Source organism: Lissotriton helveticus, chromosome 5_1 (genome assembly GCF_964261635.1).
Source record: "Lissotriton helveticus chromosome 5_1, aLisHel1.1, whole genome shotgun sequence".
Lineage (NCBI taxonomy): Eukaryota > Metazoa > Chordata > Amphibia > Caudata > Salamandridae > Lissotriton > Lissotriton helveticus.
In genome coordinates, this window is record NC_136065.1 from 385,186,266 (window position 1) to 385,200,797 (window position 14,532).

The window sequence follows — 14,532 nt, forward strand, 5'->3', positions numbered from 1 at the left end:
AGCTGCTTTCACTCTCGTGTTTTTGAATGGTCCTGATGCACGTTCTTAACTGCCAGCACGTGCCTACCTCCCCCTATAGTTACGCTCGATTTTAAATCACCTTCAAACTAAAAACTCTATCTACCATGGTGCATCTTTCACCCCAGCTGCACAACCACCAATCCACCCCCAACAAGCCAGTGCTCCCTTAACCTTGAATTAATCATGCAACAAAAAATGTTAAACAAAACATCCTTGTCTCCCTTGTACATAGCCTGAACCCAAAGCTGTACATACATACTCAACTTATAATTAAATGATAAACATAATTATAAAAACGAACTTCATTACATTCCCTAAACCCATTAATATATTAAAATTACATTGTGAAATCGTAATACAAACTGATAGTGCATCTGTCCCATAAATCAACTTTAACTGTTAATGATACATGTACGATCTTATTGCATGAATTCCACTTCATGTTTCCACTGTCTCCGCTGTGACAAATTCATGCTTTTACGTTTCTTATCCGATTTCGAAAACCTGGTTTCATCCAATGGGGTGCAAAACTCGTGGAGGCGATATTTTTCTAAACCGAACAGTCATGAGCGAGAATGCACTCCTCCCCTTAATGAGACCCGTATATGAAAACATGAGTGCGTGCGGTCGGTATCAGTGGATCGCCTCAAGCCACAATTAATTCAAAAGAATTCAGAGAAAGGAGCACTCCTCTAGTGCTCATTTGTAACCTCCCATGAGGACTGGCCCTTTTACTCCGGTTGTTACACGGTACGTCTTCTTTAGTCTGTAAGCACTATTTAATGAGTTTCTCTTACTGCAGGAGGGTCTCTCATGCCAAGTTGTGACCAACGGCTTGTTTATCCTCTTCCATGCTCATGACCAGCTGAGCTCGTCATGAGCCACGGCGCTCCGGTGCTCATGACGAGCTCAGCTCGTCATGAGCCGTGGAACGCTCACACGCGGGGATAATTCCCCTGCTGTGCTGAGCGTTCCACGGCAGGTAATGCACCTGTGACGAGCTGAGCTCGTCATGAGCACAGGAGCGCCGTGCCTCATGACGAGCTCAGCTCGTCATGAGCATGCGGGCGCCATGCGCGCCCCCCAGCACAGCGGGAAAATACCCCCCGCGGCGAAGGGGTTATTTAACTCTGAGCAAACGGGGAACTATTCAGGGCCATGGGAGACAATAGGGGCAACACGGCGATGGATGCCGTCAAGCATTTGGAATGCAATAGGTCTTGAATTTGCGAGAGTTTAAGCTATTGGCATTGTAAATGACAATGCCTTTTATTTATTTTAAAAACCAAAACATAAATGAAAGGCAGTGTCCTTTACAATGCCAATAGCTCAAACTCGCATGAATGCGAGACCTGTTGCGTTGCAGTTGCTTTTTCTTTCTCCTGAAAGTACTCCAGAAGTTGTCCTGCTGTCTGCAACCTAGTCCAGTCTACTGTACTTGTAATGGCCTGTTTGGACTGATGCCGTTCACTGCTTCCAGTACAAAAGGGGGTGGTGATGGACGGAGCATCTGAACCAATCAAACACTCACACCCAGTCAAAAGATCTGGGTTTGATCCATCACCGTTCTTTAGCCCACTCTGCCACCCTAGTTCAGACATGGCTATATGCAAATCAGTCTGACCCTGTGCCTCATGGGAACAGTCCAGCCCGAACTGCCAAGCCATGCCTTCCCTGGACCAGAAACAAGCTTCCGAGGACCGGTTTCTGGCATTCCAGCCGTCTTCAGCCCGGCTTGCTTGAATCCAGTGGCAAAGTGAGCAAGGGACTCACGTCTGAGCATACCCTGCCACACGTATGGCGGCCAAAGCAGTACAAAAGGGGGTGGTGATGGATGGAGCATCTGAACCAATCAAACACTCACATCCAGTCAAAAGATCTGTGTTTGATCCATCACCGTTCTTTAGCCCACTCTGCCAGCCCAGTTCAGACATGGCTATATGCAAATCAGTCTGACCCTGTGCCTCATGGGAACAGTCCAGCCCGAACTGCCAAGCCATGCCTTCCCTGGACCGGAAACAAGCTTCTGAGGGCCGGTTTCTGGCATTCCAGCCGTCTTCAGCCCGGCTTGCTTGAATCCAGTGGCAAAGTGAGCAAGGGACTCACGTCTGAGCATACCCTGCCACACTTATGGCGGCCAGGCATGCCTGATTACCTCCTTCAGAGATCGGTAGTGGATACTCATTTGGCATAGGCGGCTCAAGGGCACCAGCACTTGGACACTGCTTTGAATAACCTAGTTTCTCCCTATCGGCAGTGGCATAGCAAGGGTGTTGTAGACCCTGATACAAACAAGTAAAGTGCTGCCCCGTCCGCTAGCTCAGTAGTGAAATGCAATAATAGGTGTTCAGAGGGCCCTGGTGCCACTGTGCCTGCTGTAATTATTAAAAGCATTAAGCTTAAATACTCCCAAAAAATACAGTAGGTGCAAAAACCACAACCGAAATGGTGTCCAATTGAAGCCCATTAGTCAGTTCAAAGTGCTAAAGGCCAGTTCAAACAAAATCTTTGTCCGGTACACAGGCCTTCTGTGAGTTGGTTAGTCGGGGCTTGTGGGAATAGTGGGCGATGTCCCCGGTAAGGAGATCAGTGTAGAGCTCAACTGGTCTCTATATAGATAGTGAAGGAACCCATAGCTGGATGCCATAGGCTTCAAGGGTTAGGATATGCGCATCTCTGAACTAGCTAGGTAAAGTCAAAATATTCAAGTGGTGATGAGGGTGGGTCATTGAAGGATCCAGGGGCACCCAAGGGTCCCCAGGCACACACTGGACCCACTGGCTTGATCTGTGTGGGCTGAGAACTGGGATGTAAGGTTAGGGTCCATCTGCCATTTCAAGCATGTATATCCTTGGAACCGCAGGGACTAGATAAGTGGCGCGTTTTAACCGCAGGGACTAGATAAGTGGCGCGTTTGAACCACAGGGAGTTGTTAAGTTGCACAAATCATTCCATAATTGGGTTGACTCTTATCAACAGGATACACCCCCAAATTATGCAGTAAAGTTGCGAAGCATGTGTTCTGGCGTGGGATGTTGGCAGAAGGGGACTTCATTGAGGACAATTGGCAGGTTAGAGACCGTGTATGCTTGCCAAAATGGAAGTTTGGGAAAGGAACTATAAAAATGTTCCACCATGGCCAACTTCTTCAGGGCCTACATATGCAAATCCCTGTCCGATGGCAGAGATCGGCTGTAATCTCAAATAACAGGTTTTTAATCCATCAGGATGAGCTGCTCATATCCTCAGTAAGGTAGGAATTTGACACACCTGAGACTGTATTTAGTGTGGGCCTGGATCTTCGCAGTTAATATGGAACTGACTGCTCCTTGAGCCTTTTGCATAGGACTGACTGCTAAATGAGCCTTCCATATAGAAGTGACATCTCATTGAACCTTATGCAGTATATAGAAAGAAGGACCACATGCGTTTCTGGGTCATTCAAAGCAAATTTCAGAGCGACAATGTGGCTACCTCCCGCTCTTTAAGGCTGGTACAAGTCCTGTAGAATCAACCTGTGCTGCTTCTGAAGTAGAAAACTCGACAATTTTTCAGATTGAGCAATTAATGGTTGTTGGACTTGGGCCTTGTGGCAGGTTCACCCCTGAACTTTTTGCCTTGAAATTATAGTGATTTCTGGTCTTTGCGCACTTTGACACTGTGGCGCAGTGTAAAGTGCGTGCGCACTTGGAGTGCGTGTGTGAGATAGGCCTGCCCTCCCATAGGAATGCATGGGGAATGTATGTGTCCCTGGTAGTTCCTGATGCGTGGGGAGTACAGGCTCGAGTTTAGTATGTGTGAACTCGTGAGGGTGAATGCTGCGAGATGGTGTATGCGGCATGTATGTGTCTAGAAGGGAAGGGCCACTTCTAGACATGGCTGTGTGTGTGCAGTGAGGGTGCTGGGGCGTGATTGGCTGGAGCTGGCTGGCATGCCAGGCTCCAGGAAGTCTGGATGGGTCTGCCCGGTGGTGAGTGTGAGATTAGCATGAGTGATGTGTGGGAGGAGTGTACATGTGTCCTGGATGGGCTGGGTTTTCCCCACACAATGCTGGCTCCGCCCCCCTGTGGTGTGACTGATGACCCAAGCCCTGCCAGTGAATAGAATGGGTGGTTGGGCCATCAAGAGTGCTCTAGAACCAGCTGCAACTGGTTCTGCCCCCACCCTGCACCTACAGACAAAGGGTTGCTCTGTATAAAAGAGGGGCTGTGACCCCATGAAAATGTTCTGGTTTTCCAACTTGAATCTACCAGGGGCGTGCTGCTGCTTGGGCCCAGGGGAAGGCTTGCCCTCCCTGGGCCCTGCCCAGCCCCTGGACTGCTGATGACCACCTCCTGAAGGACTTTGTAGCTTTCTGTGTGCCCTAGCGCTGGAGAGCGCTTTATTTCTAGTCCTGGGCAGAGCGCTGTCGTTTTCCCTCGGAGGGACGCGCTCCTGCCCTTTATCTGCCAGAGTGCTTTGTGTGCACTCTCATCTTAATTATGGGTGCTACCCCGGTTATTTAATTATTTAGCGAATGCCCACCTCGCTTCTATGTCTTAAATGCTTCTCGAGGGTGCCACCCCTCTGAAATGCCCCCGAGATTCACCGCCGCGGCCCGAGCGCCGCAAAACAGGAAGTCAGGCACTACGGTGCCTGATGCGGGGCGGGACTTCCGGTTTGCCGGAGGAAGTCCCGCCGTCGCGCTGTGATTGGTCCTCGTCTGCAGGGACTCCCGATGCGTCATCTTGGGGCCGCGCAGGGATTGGCCCGACCTCGAGGGCTTCCCCCGCGCGCACCCGGAAGTACAGAGAGTCCGGCAGGGAGCGGACGGGAGGCCACCCCGCGCTCCTGCCCGGCCAGGGAAGCTGTGTCTGTCCCCAGGGCTCCCCCAGCGAGAGGAGAGCCCCGACGCGGAGGAAGGACGATTGAAAGTGCAGGCGGGGCTCCGGTGTTGAAGAGGAGCCCCGCGCTGCCTGAGAGGGAGCCCCGGCCCAGGAGAAGCAGCCGCCGCAGGAAGAGCCGGTGAGTGCATTGAGGGGAGGGGGGTTTTCGGGGCACTTTGCCGGTGCCCGCCCCTCCCCTCCAGAGCGAGTCTCGCTGTGTTCAGAGGCCCGTGAGGCCTCCCCTAATGCCGAGTCCCCCGGGAGGGACTCCGCCTACCGCCCCCATTGTTCTCGAGCCCCGAGAGGCTCTTGGACCCCACATTGCTTCTGAGCCCTGAGAGGCTCCTGACTCATCCCTGGCCAGATCGAGTCCCCAGAGGGGGAACTCCAGCAAATGCCCCCACCGTGTTCGCGAGCCCAGAGAGGCTCCAACGTGTTGGGACATTGTAAACTACTGTAGAGCCTGAGGGCTCAGTTGGGCACAGTCTTTGTCCTGAGGGGCCAGTGAGGGCCCCTGTCGCAGTTCTGTTTCCAGCTGCCCAGCAATTAGTGGGCAGCTGCACCGTTTAGGTTTTGCTTCTAGGGACATGGTCTGGACTTTGGGAGTGAGGCGCACTCCTTCATCCCTGGCCTTTCCCCAGCTGCGCAGCACTTAGTGCCAGTTGCAGCGTTTAGGCCCCCTGTCCTGTCCCTCAGCTGCCCAGCAAGTAGTGGGCAGCTGCTACGTTTAGGTCTTGGCGCAAGTGGCACAACCTGGACCCTGGACTTTGATGTAAGTTCATGTTAATGTGATTTGTGCAAAGTGCTCTTTGCTGCACCTCTGAATGTGTTGTTGATGCATCATGTGCCTTGTTCCTTACACCGCTGAACGTGTGTTGATGCGTCATGTGTTCCTTACACCGCTGAATGTAGGTTCTGCATCATGTGTTTTGTCCCCAGGTCTATGCCCCTACTTGTATTGTGATACTGAGGTGGTTGTTCTTGCTAGTGCAGGTGGTGCTAGTAAGGTCCTGGTTCCCTGCGTGACCTGTTCCTAGGGTGGTTAGGATTGCGTAGGGGGGACTTACCAGTGGGTACTGGTTGTGTGCTTTGTCTTATTTTGTGTTAGTGATCTTCTGTTATAAGTGATCCCAAGGGCTTGATACTAAGCTTGCCCCCTGACCAGAGTCCCAGGACCAGTGGACTCTATGGTGCCTTCCCTGCCAAATTGCTGGGACTTGGCTGATCTCCCTGGGCCCCTGGGGCCTCGCTGAAGTGTGCCTCGCTCGTTCCCCTCGGCAGCTCGTGCCGGCAGCCCGTCCAAGCCTCGAGCAGCGCCGCTTCGCTGGGTCGCCCGCATCCTGCCTTCCCCTCCTCTTCTGAGCCGCACACATTGGTCGCCCCAGAGAAACGCTTGTACCGTGCCGGCAGCCCGTCCAAGCCTCGAGCAGCGCCGCTCTCCCCTGAGCCGCGCCGCTTCGCTGGGTCGCCCGCTCAAGCTTACTAAGGAGGTCACTCGCATTATCCCGTGCAACCAGGACGGAAGGTACTGTCTGATAGGCTATGTTCTAAGTTCTAGGCCTACAAGTATTGTATTGTTACGTTCAGAAAGTGATTCCTGACAGTGGTCCAGGTGGCCCTGTCTTGTAAATAATCCCTTGTAAATTCTGCCCGTGCCTCTGGCACATTGTAAAGTGTGTTTTATCTAATGTGTTTTGGTGTAATACAAAGGCTATTTTTATATAACCTGGTGTGGAGTTTCCTTTGTGGTGGGCCTTTGGGTGTTGTTGCTGGGGTGCGTGCGCAAATACTTAACTTACATCGCCTCCAAGTTTAGCCTTGCTGCTCGCGCCACGTTACCTAGAGGGTGAGTAGGGGTTATCTTGGCGTGTAACTCCCTTGCCCTGACTTGGGAGTGGTGGTCTCTGACTGACTTTGGCGAAAGCCCTGGCCAGCCAGGGATCCCATTTCCAACAATGGTTTATTAAGACTTTTCTAGAATAAGTCAGCTGATGTGATTTATGGAGGTGTAGTTGGGTTCCTGTGGGCACGGGGCAGGTCCAGAATAATGCAGCCTCACCAAAAGTTGAAAATTTGGAATGTGGGTGCTTTCTTGACTGTGTCAGTTCTCAAAAGTCTTCTGGCTTTTAGCTGAAGCACTGAACAACAAGAAACACCCCCAGCTAGACCTGTATTTCTTCTAGATTATAATGTCATTAACACCATACATGGTCATAAAAGAAATAACCATTATTCATTATTTTACTTTTATATTGATGTATTTATTAACCATTTAAAAAATGTAATTCCAAAAAAGAGCAGTAGATTCTCTAACTGCGTGCAGGCGTTTTGTATCGTGAATATGTATGCAATAGCACTCAACCTTCTAATGGTCCATACTGCTTCGAAATCATAAACCAAAGTGATAAACAATATACAATAGGGAGTTCTTAGGAAGTCCAATGTTTTTACTAAAAGTTCACTTAATCACATATTAATCCAGATTATTCAAACATATGAATTATTTTTGTAGATCCAGTAGAACACAGGAGCCATAATATGATATCTTCACAACATCAAACTGCAGCCCAGCCAACGAGTTTCGTCCCGACAAGGGACTGCATCAGGGTTTAGAGGTTTCTTAGTGTTTCCTCATCATGAGAAGGCTTTGTGTTGATGGGATGCCACATCTTTCTGCTTAACCTTGCCTTCTCTGGTTTACTTTTATCCAGGAAGAATCCATAAGGAATTTTTAATGACCCTTGGGTGATAATACTCACTATTCAGCCCCTTCTTCTGTGTGATTTACACTTGCACACTAGGAAACACCAAGAAATCTCTAAACGCTGATGAAATCCCTGGTCAAGACTTAACTCTTTCGCTGGGTGGCAGTTTGATGTTCTGAAGAATAAAGAATATATTTTTTGGAACATCATATCCTGGCTCTTGCATTATATTGGATCTATAAGAATTCATATGTTTGAATCTGGATTGATATGTGATTAAGTGAACTTTCAGTAAAAATATTGGATTTTCTAAGCAATCCCTTTTGTATATTGTTTTTCAGTTTCAAAAATGTATTTGTCAAAATGTATACATTTCGCCACAGCGGATTATAATGCATAAATGTACAGAACCCCTGATTATATATATTTTTCATATACACTCCACGCATTTCAACATTTACGTCTTCAGATTTACATCTTACATCACATTAAAAACAATTTATCCCGGATTATTCGCATAATTGTATTTTTAAATGCTTGTGTGTTGGATCTATTATTTCTACACTTTCGGTAAGTGTAAAATGGTGTCTAGGCTGCAAAAGGTTCTTGAGAGGTAATATAAGAATGGCACAGTATTATTTTTTCCTGTGGTCTAGGGATGTTCTTGTTTGTAATCCTAACGATATCTCCTTCGGCGACTGGAGGGAGGGGCTTGGACAATTTGTTCTATATACAAGGGCCATTCACATTTAGTGATTGGGCTGGATTGCGCTGGCATTTAGCCAGAGTTTGTGCTTCTGTAGCCAGAAAGAATCCTATGTAGGATTTTACTCATTACTGCACAAGAAGACTATCGTATCTTCCATTAAAGCAACTCCCGTAGTCTTCTCTTGCCATATCCTATCCTTGTACCTTCCTGTTCTCGCCTAAGGTTTAGTGAATGTTGCCTTTGTTTAATTAGTGACTTCTCTCACAACCAGGGGTTCTCCAATGCCCCCATCCATAGGACTCAACTCTTAATTGACCCCACTCTTAATCTCAGAACCTTCATTTGACCGGAGGAGTAGGACCGATCTGCTGACATAATACATTTTATGACTTGTATTAGTTCTTTGATATAGCTGATCAGGCCCGCCCATTCAGTAGTGCAAGCGGAACCTCACGGCACCGGTCAGTTGGATAAATCAGTAGGCACTGGCAGGCATTGTAGCACCCCAAAAATGACTGCAAGGGAAATTTGCAAGTGATATGAAAATCTGCTTACATGGAAGGGGATCTTTAGTACTTTGTTCATAAATGTGCTTTAATGTTTGTTTTTACCATCTGCTGAAGGCAGGATAAGGCCGGATTCTCCCTCTGCTTACCCTCACATTTGTTCCTCTGTCTTTCCATGTTAGAGTCCCGTGTATGCCTGTCTGAAGCATGCATCTCCGTCACCAGTTCCATCTTGCGCTCACTGGATCGGACGGTGGATCCCTGCGAGGACTTCTTCAGTTACGCATGCGGAGGTTGGATCAAGGCAAACCCAGTGCCCGATGGTCATTCACGATGGGGGACCTTCAACGACCTCTGGGAGCACAACCAGGCCATCATGAAACACCTCCTGGGTGAGTGTCTGCCTTTGGCCGGATGGAGATAAAAGGGTGTGGGATGTTGTGATGGCTCTTTGTTGCATGTTGCATATGTGGATAGTTGGGTAGATGCTGTATATTGACTAATCAATGGTCACTGGCAGAAAGTTTGTCAGAAGAGGATTGTGGAGAGGAACTCCCCTTCTAATCCTATCCCACCCAGACCATGCCTGTCTGCGTTCATGATGTTCTTGGGTCGGGGAAGTTAGCAACTGGACCCAGCTTCAGAGAACCAAAATCAGGTGCCAAACATTCTCAGCCTGCAAAGCTCATGACGCTGGTTCTGGTTTGCTGCGGCCAGAAAAGGACAGCAATGACTAAAACAGAAAACACTAATAAATGTGTCCCGGTAATTCCCAATTAAAGTTGCCCCATAAGTGCTTTTTCTCGAGCTGGGTTAGCGACTGAGTTTAAACGTCACATGCCTCTACTTATTGCTTTGAGAGCAATCATGGATGAATATTCTCGGATGTTTAATATTGAGATTTGCAGATTTATTGTTGATTTTGATTAATCTCAGATTTTTTAGGGAATACTTAGAATTCCATTTCTTCCTTAATTTCACTTTTCTTTATGGGGGAAGGCCTTCGTACTCTACTGTATCCTTTATTGGGTTTGACCTTTATGGTGCTTGTCATTAATGACCAACGTTTTGTATATTTTGAAAGACTGACCAAAGCATTCAAGCCATCAGCTGCCTTTGTTATAGAACTAGATTTTTTCGTCTGTGCATCCTCACTTAATTATTACTGGCCCCCCACTGAATCATTATTCACTGAATCCAGGGACCCCCACTGAGTCACTAGTAGAAGCTGGGGACCCGGCCTAAGCATTTTCAATCATTCAAACTGAAACTATACACAGAAAATACAGAAAAACGCATTCATCAAACAATTACAAATGAAAAATAAAGAAACATTTTATTTAATGTGCAAACAGATATGATGTATTCAACCTTTTAATAGGAAGGCTAGAGCTTTTCTAAACTTAATTGAGTGCACTCATCCTTATTATATTCTGCTTAATTTTGCTTCTTTATATACACTTTATTAATGTTTTAATATTTTATTTTTCTCAGCAGTCGCTGACTCCACGGTTCCCCTGTACCACAGGTTAAGAACCACTGCTCTAGATTTGTGATCCATTTTCTAGAGACATTGCCAATCTAATATCTGATCAACCCTAAGGAATATTTCAGTCTTTCTATTTTGCAATGGGAGATTTGGGTGCGTCTTACACTAAAATACATTAGAAGTCACTCCATGGCAGTACTAGAGAGCGAGCATTGACAAAAGCATCTTAAAAATGGGCGCTGCTATAAAATGGTGTCTTAATTTGCTGTAGCGTCCTTGTTTCAGATACTTTTGTTATGGCCACCTGTCTTGTAACAGCATTTTACATGGACTGTTATTTTACCGTTTCAAGATGGCTATCACGATTTATAATTTAGTCGGCAACAGGTGGACCAGCAACCCAGCGGGAGCATGCACTGATTAGTGCATCTGAAAAAAATATGCTACACAAAAGAAAGCAACCCTTTTATTCTGTAGCACACATTTTTACAATGCTTTTGACGGTCTGCTACTTTTGCTTCTCGGTACACAAATAAGCACTGGCAAACCCAGTTAATTTTTGTACATTGCGCACATGTTTGATAGAAAGGTCAAACTATTGTGCTTTACCAACACCTTTTTATTTTTGTTCCTTATCCTCGTGCCCTTAAACCAGGTACCTCTTGCTTACCATTGGCTCCTTGGGACCAGGACCCTTCATGGGATCCTGCTTTAATTCCTCTTTATTTGTCTTTGCCAGTCTCCCTTTTTTAATACAAAACAAAACTTGTTTTTTTCACAAACACAACACGTCTGAGTGTGTTCATATATTTATCCCATTTGTAATGTTAACTCCCTTCTCAGAACCTCCGATCTTTTATCTTGCTGCCTTTGGTAAATTATTCAATTTTTCCGGCCTCCTCCTACTTTTCCAGTCTCATGCCTTACCGTCTGTGTTTCATAGTACTTATCCTGCAACAAAGCAACCCTTCAGAATTTCTATATAAACCACTTAAACCCTCGATTCTCCATCTATAGGTTTAGCTTTCTTTATAAACAATTTTAGATTTATAAAGAAAAAAAATTAGTAATTTAGCATTGCATCTACATTGTCCATTGTACCAACGTAGGGCAGAAAATTTCCCAAACTGGTCTGTTCATTGAATGGTCGTTATGATGGCACAATGCTGCGCCCTTACAGAAGGAATCTCCTCTCATAGTAAGCTTTTGTTCAACCGGAAGATCTTGGTGTACCCTTTCTCAGTCTTCTGCCCCTGGTCCATAGTAACTCTTACACAGACCCATATTGTCGCAGATTTTCTGCACTCGTACCCCACTGAGTCTTAAACCCCCAACACACACACATGTCCAGACATGATGTTTAAACTGTAGCACGTAGTCAACCGTCTTGTCTGTCGCCAGTCAGTCTTTGTACTTCTGAAGGTGGAGGCTACTCCCCGTACACCTAATGTGGTCTCCAAACCTGAACAATACTTCGGTACGGATTAGCTAGTAAGGTAAGCATGGAAAAGAAACAACGTAGTCATTCCAACATACCTCTTGCTGTCGGCAGGATTTTATCATATTGGAAGACCAGAAGGTGGGTTAACACTGCGACAACCACAATTGTCTGCATTACCTTTGTGGTATTGTGTACTGCTCCTCAAGATTTTAGTGTGTGCAAAACTTTGCACCTCACTAAATTGACTTTAAATTGCAGTCTGCCTGCCAGGCTTTCATGGTTTCCAAACACACTGCCCTTTTATTACACTCCACTCGTAGATTAATAGCAGCTGAGCATCTCTTAACCTCCAGTGACTCTCCAATGTCTCTTCATGAACCCTAGCTTGCACAGGGCAGACATGACCTTCCCCATGCAAGGTTGGAAATTAACTCTGGAGGTATCTGCTGCAGAAAGGTGGAATTCCACCGAGTCCAGGTGTTTTAAGAGTGAGTTCTAACAGACCTGCCCTGCTCAAGGAAGGTTTTGGTGTGTGGGTCTCACAGAAGGCCGGGTCTGGTGGCTCAGTGGACTAATGCGTCAATTGCAGGGGCCTGTGTTTAACCTCATGGTCACAGGTTCAAATCCTGGCGGGTCCACTCCTCCTTTCATCCATCTGAGGTCTATAAAATGAGTACCATTGAGCTGGGTAACAATGAACATCTGTTATTCAGCGTCAAGAGACCTCTGGGTGAACGTGCGCTTTACAAATACACATGTTATGTTTAAGGCGAGCTGCTATCTCTACTGCACCCTTTTAGACATTTAAGATATACTGGGTTGTCAGTCAAACTGCCCTACACAAGACCTTTCCAGAGCCACAGCATCTAAATTGAAATAAGGTTTTCAGCTAAAACCGAGTTTTGCAAGAGCCGCGCACGCTCCTCGAGGTCAAAAGGTCCACGGTGCACTCTGCAGCGCTTTCATACATCCTCTTCAAATCCACTTCATTCGTCCATTGAGTGAGTTGAAAGAACCTGTGCATCTGGACAATCGCCAACCCTTAGCGGAGACCAAGTATCTAATAAAGCGGCTAAATGGTGCTCGACCACTCCATGGAAACTCGTACAGAGCCTCTGACCTACGTGCTCACAAGTCCACTGCCTGGCTGTCCCTCAGACGGCAAAGTTGGCACTGCTGCCGTCTCCAGTAATCACAGGGCATCACATTTGAAGGATTCTTAATTGGGCAATTAGAGGCACAGTATTAATTCTACCAAGATGTTGTTACTTTCCCAGTCATCCCCATGCTCATGCCATGAAAGCCCGGCCCGCTCGGTTGCTTGCACTAAAGGGAAGCCCTTGCGCAACTGGCTAGGAGCCAATTTCTTGCCTACCTTGATGGGGTACTGGTTCAAGGTGGTGCCTCCCTTTCACATAATTTCCTGCCTGGGAAGAACTTGAGTGGGATACTGGGACAGCTTCTCTGCTTGAACAATACTAAGAGCTCTGCTCCCACGAGTGCCGCCTCTTCACCTTGCTCCTACCATTGGTTTACAGAACCCCTTAACCCCACTTTTCCATTCAGAATGTTACATGCGTCAGCATGACTAAAAAACTACGTCAAACCTAAACAAAACAAATGGTTGACTTTAAAGAATGATGGTAATACTGGGTTGTAACTAGTTGCAAGAAGGGCCACGGTTTATGTAAGGTCCGGGGCTGAGGCACAGCCACTGGCATATAATATGCCGATAATGGGATATAGGTGAACACATGTCCCCTGTGAGTTTCAACCACCCCTTGCACCACTGTCCGCAGCTATCTAGAATCTCATATTCCACCTTTTCCCAACCGAGGGGTCGATTGGCTCTTTGGCCAAGCAAGATTGCATTTTTGGTGATCCAAGGCTTGGGCGTTCAGTGTTCTTCCTCTTTTGATGTAGCTAGTCTTGTACTGGCCCACCAAGTCCAAAATGGAAGCTCCTCTCAGAACAGTGCAATACTATTGGAGGCATGTATCTGAAACCGCAGTGGCAAGAACACTTCTTTGATATGTCAAAATGAAAACCTGACATCGCACAGCATACATGGCTATAAGATGCCACAAGGGCATGCCCACAAGGATTGTGCATTAGGAAGGTTCCATCATGGAAGCTGTTCTGCTGCCAAAAAAGATAGTGAAAGAGCAAGGCTTGGAGTTGTTTATTAAATGGAACCCCGTCTCCCGCTCCCTTCCCCCCTCTCCCACCCATTCCCACCATGGCCAGAGCGTTCACCTTCTCTCTTCCGGGGCTTAAGTGTTTGAAAGAGGATTTGAAATGTTCTGGAATCGGGAACCCTTTCTCAGCCAACCCAAGGCTGAAGTCATGAAAGTGAACTATTTTGTTGTCCTGAGATTGGGGTATGAGTAGCTCATTCACCTTAGTGGTGTGTGGTTGACAAGCAGATAGGCTTGGGGCATTCCAGGCCAAAGGCAGGTGACAGGGCAGACCAGCACTTGCATCATCCGCTTTGATTTTTTTCCAAGCTGGCTGGGTTGCTTGAATCTCATGGTTCCTTGGAGTCCTCGGTCTGACAGATATGCCAGGCAGCAGGGCTTTAAGTGGGACGGGTCTCACCGGTGCTGAGCACTGGCAGTTTTTTTAAGGGGGCCTCGAAACTGGTCTCTATCGGGCTCTGTTTTGTGCCCTGGCACAGGCTGTCCGTTTTTTTCCAGACTTCAGTGACAGCAGGCACATCGATGTGCGCTGCTCACTTCTCACTAGTGGAGAAGTTAAGGTATGCCGTCATACCGGGTTAGCGTTGTAGGGGGAAGG

General features: G+C 47.2%; 1 protein-coding gene across 2 annotated transcripts in view; it reads left to right on the forward strand.

Moving 5' to 3' along the window:
• Positions 1-14,532, forward strand: part of ECE1 (endothelin converting enzyme 1) — a 420,365-nt gene that overhangs the window by 254,873 nt on the left and 150,960 nt on the right. For both annotated transcript variants that reach the window (XM_078642557.1, XM_078642558.1), the window contains exon 4: positions 8,989-9,198. In XM_078642557.1, the coding sequence (XP_078498683.1) occupies positions 8,989-9,198 (210 nt within the window). The remainder of the gene's footprint in view (positions 1-8,988; positions 9,199-14,532) is intronic.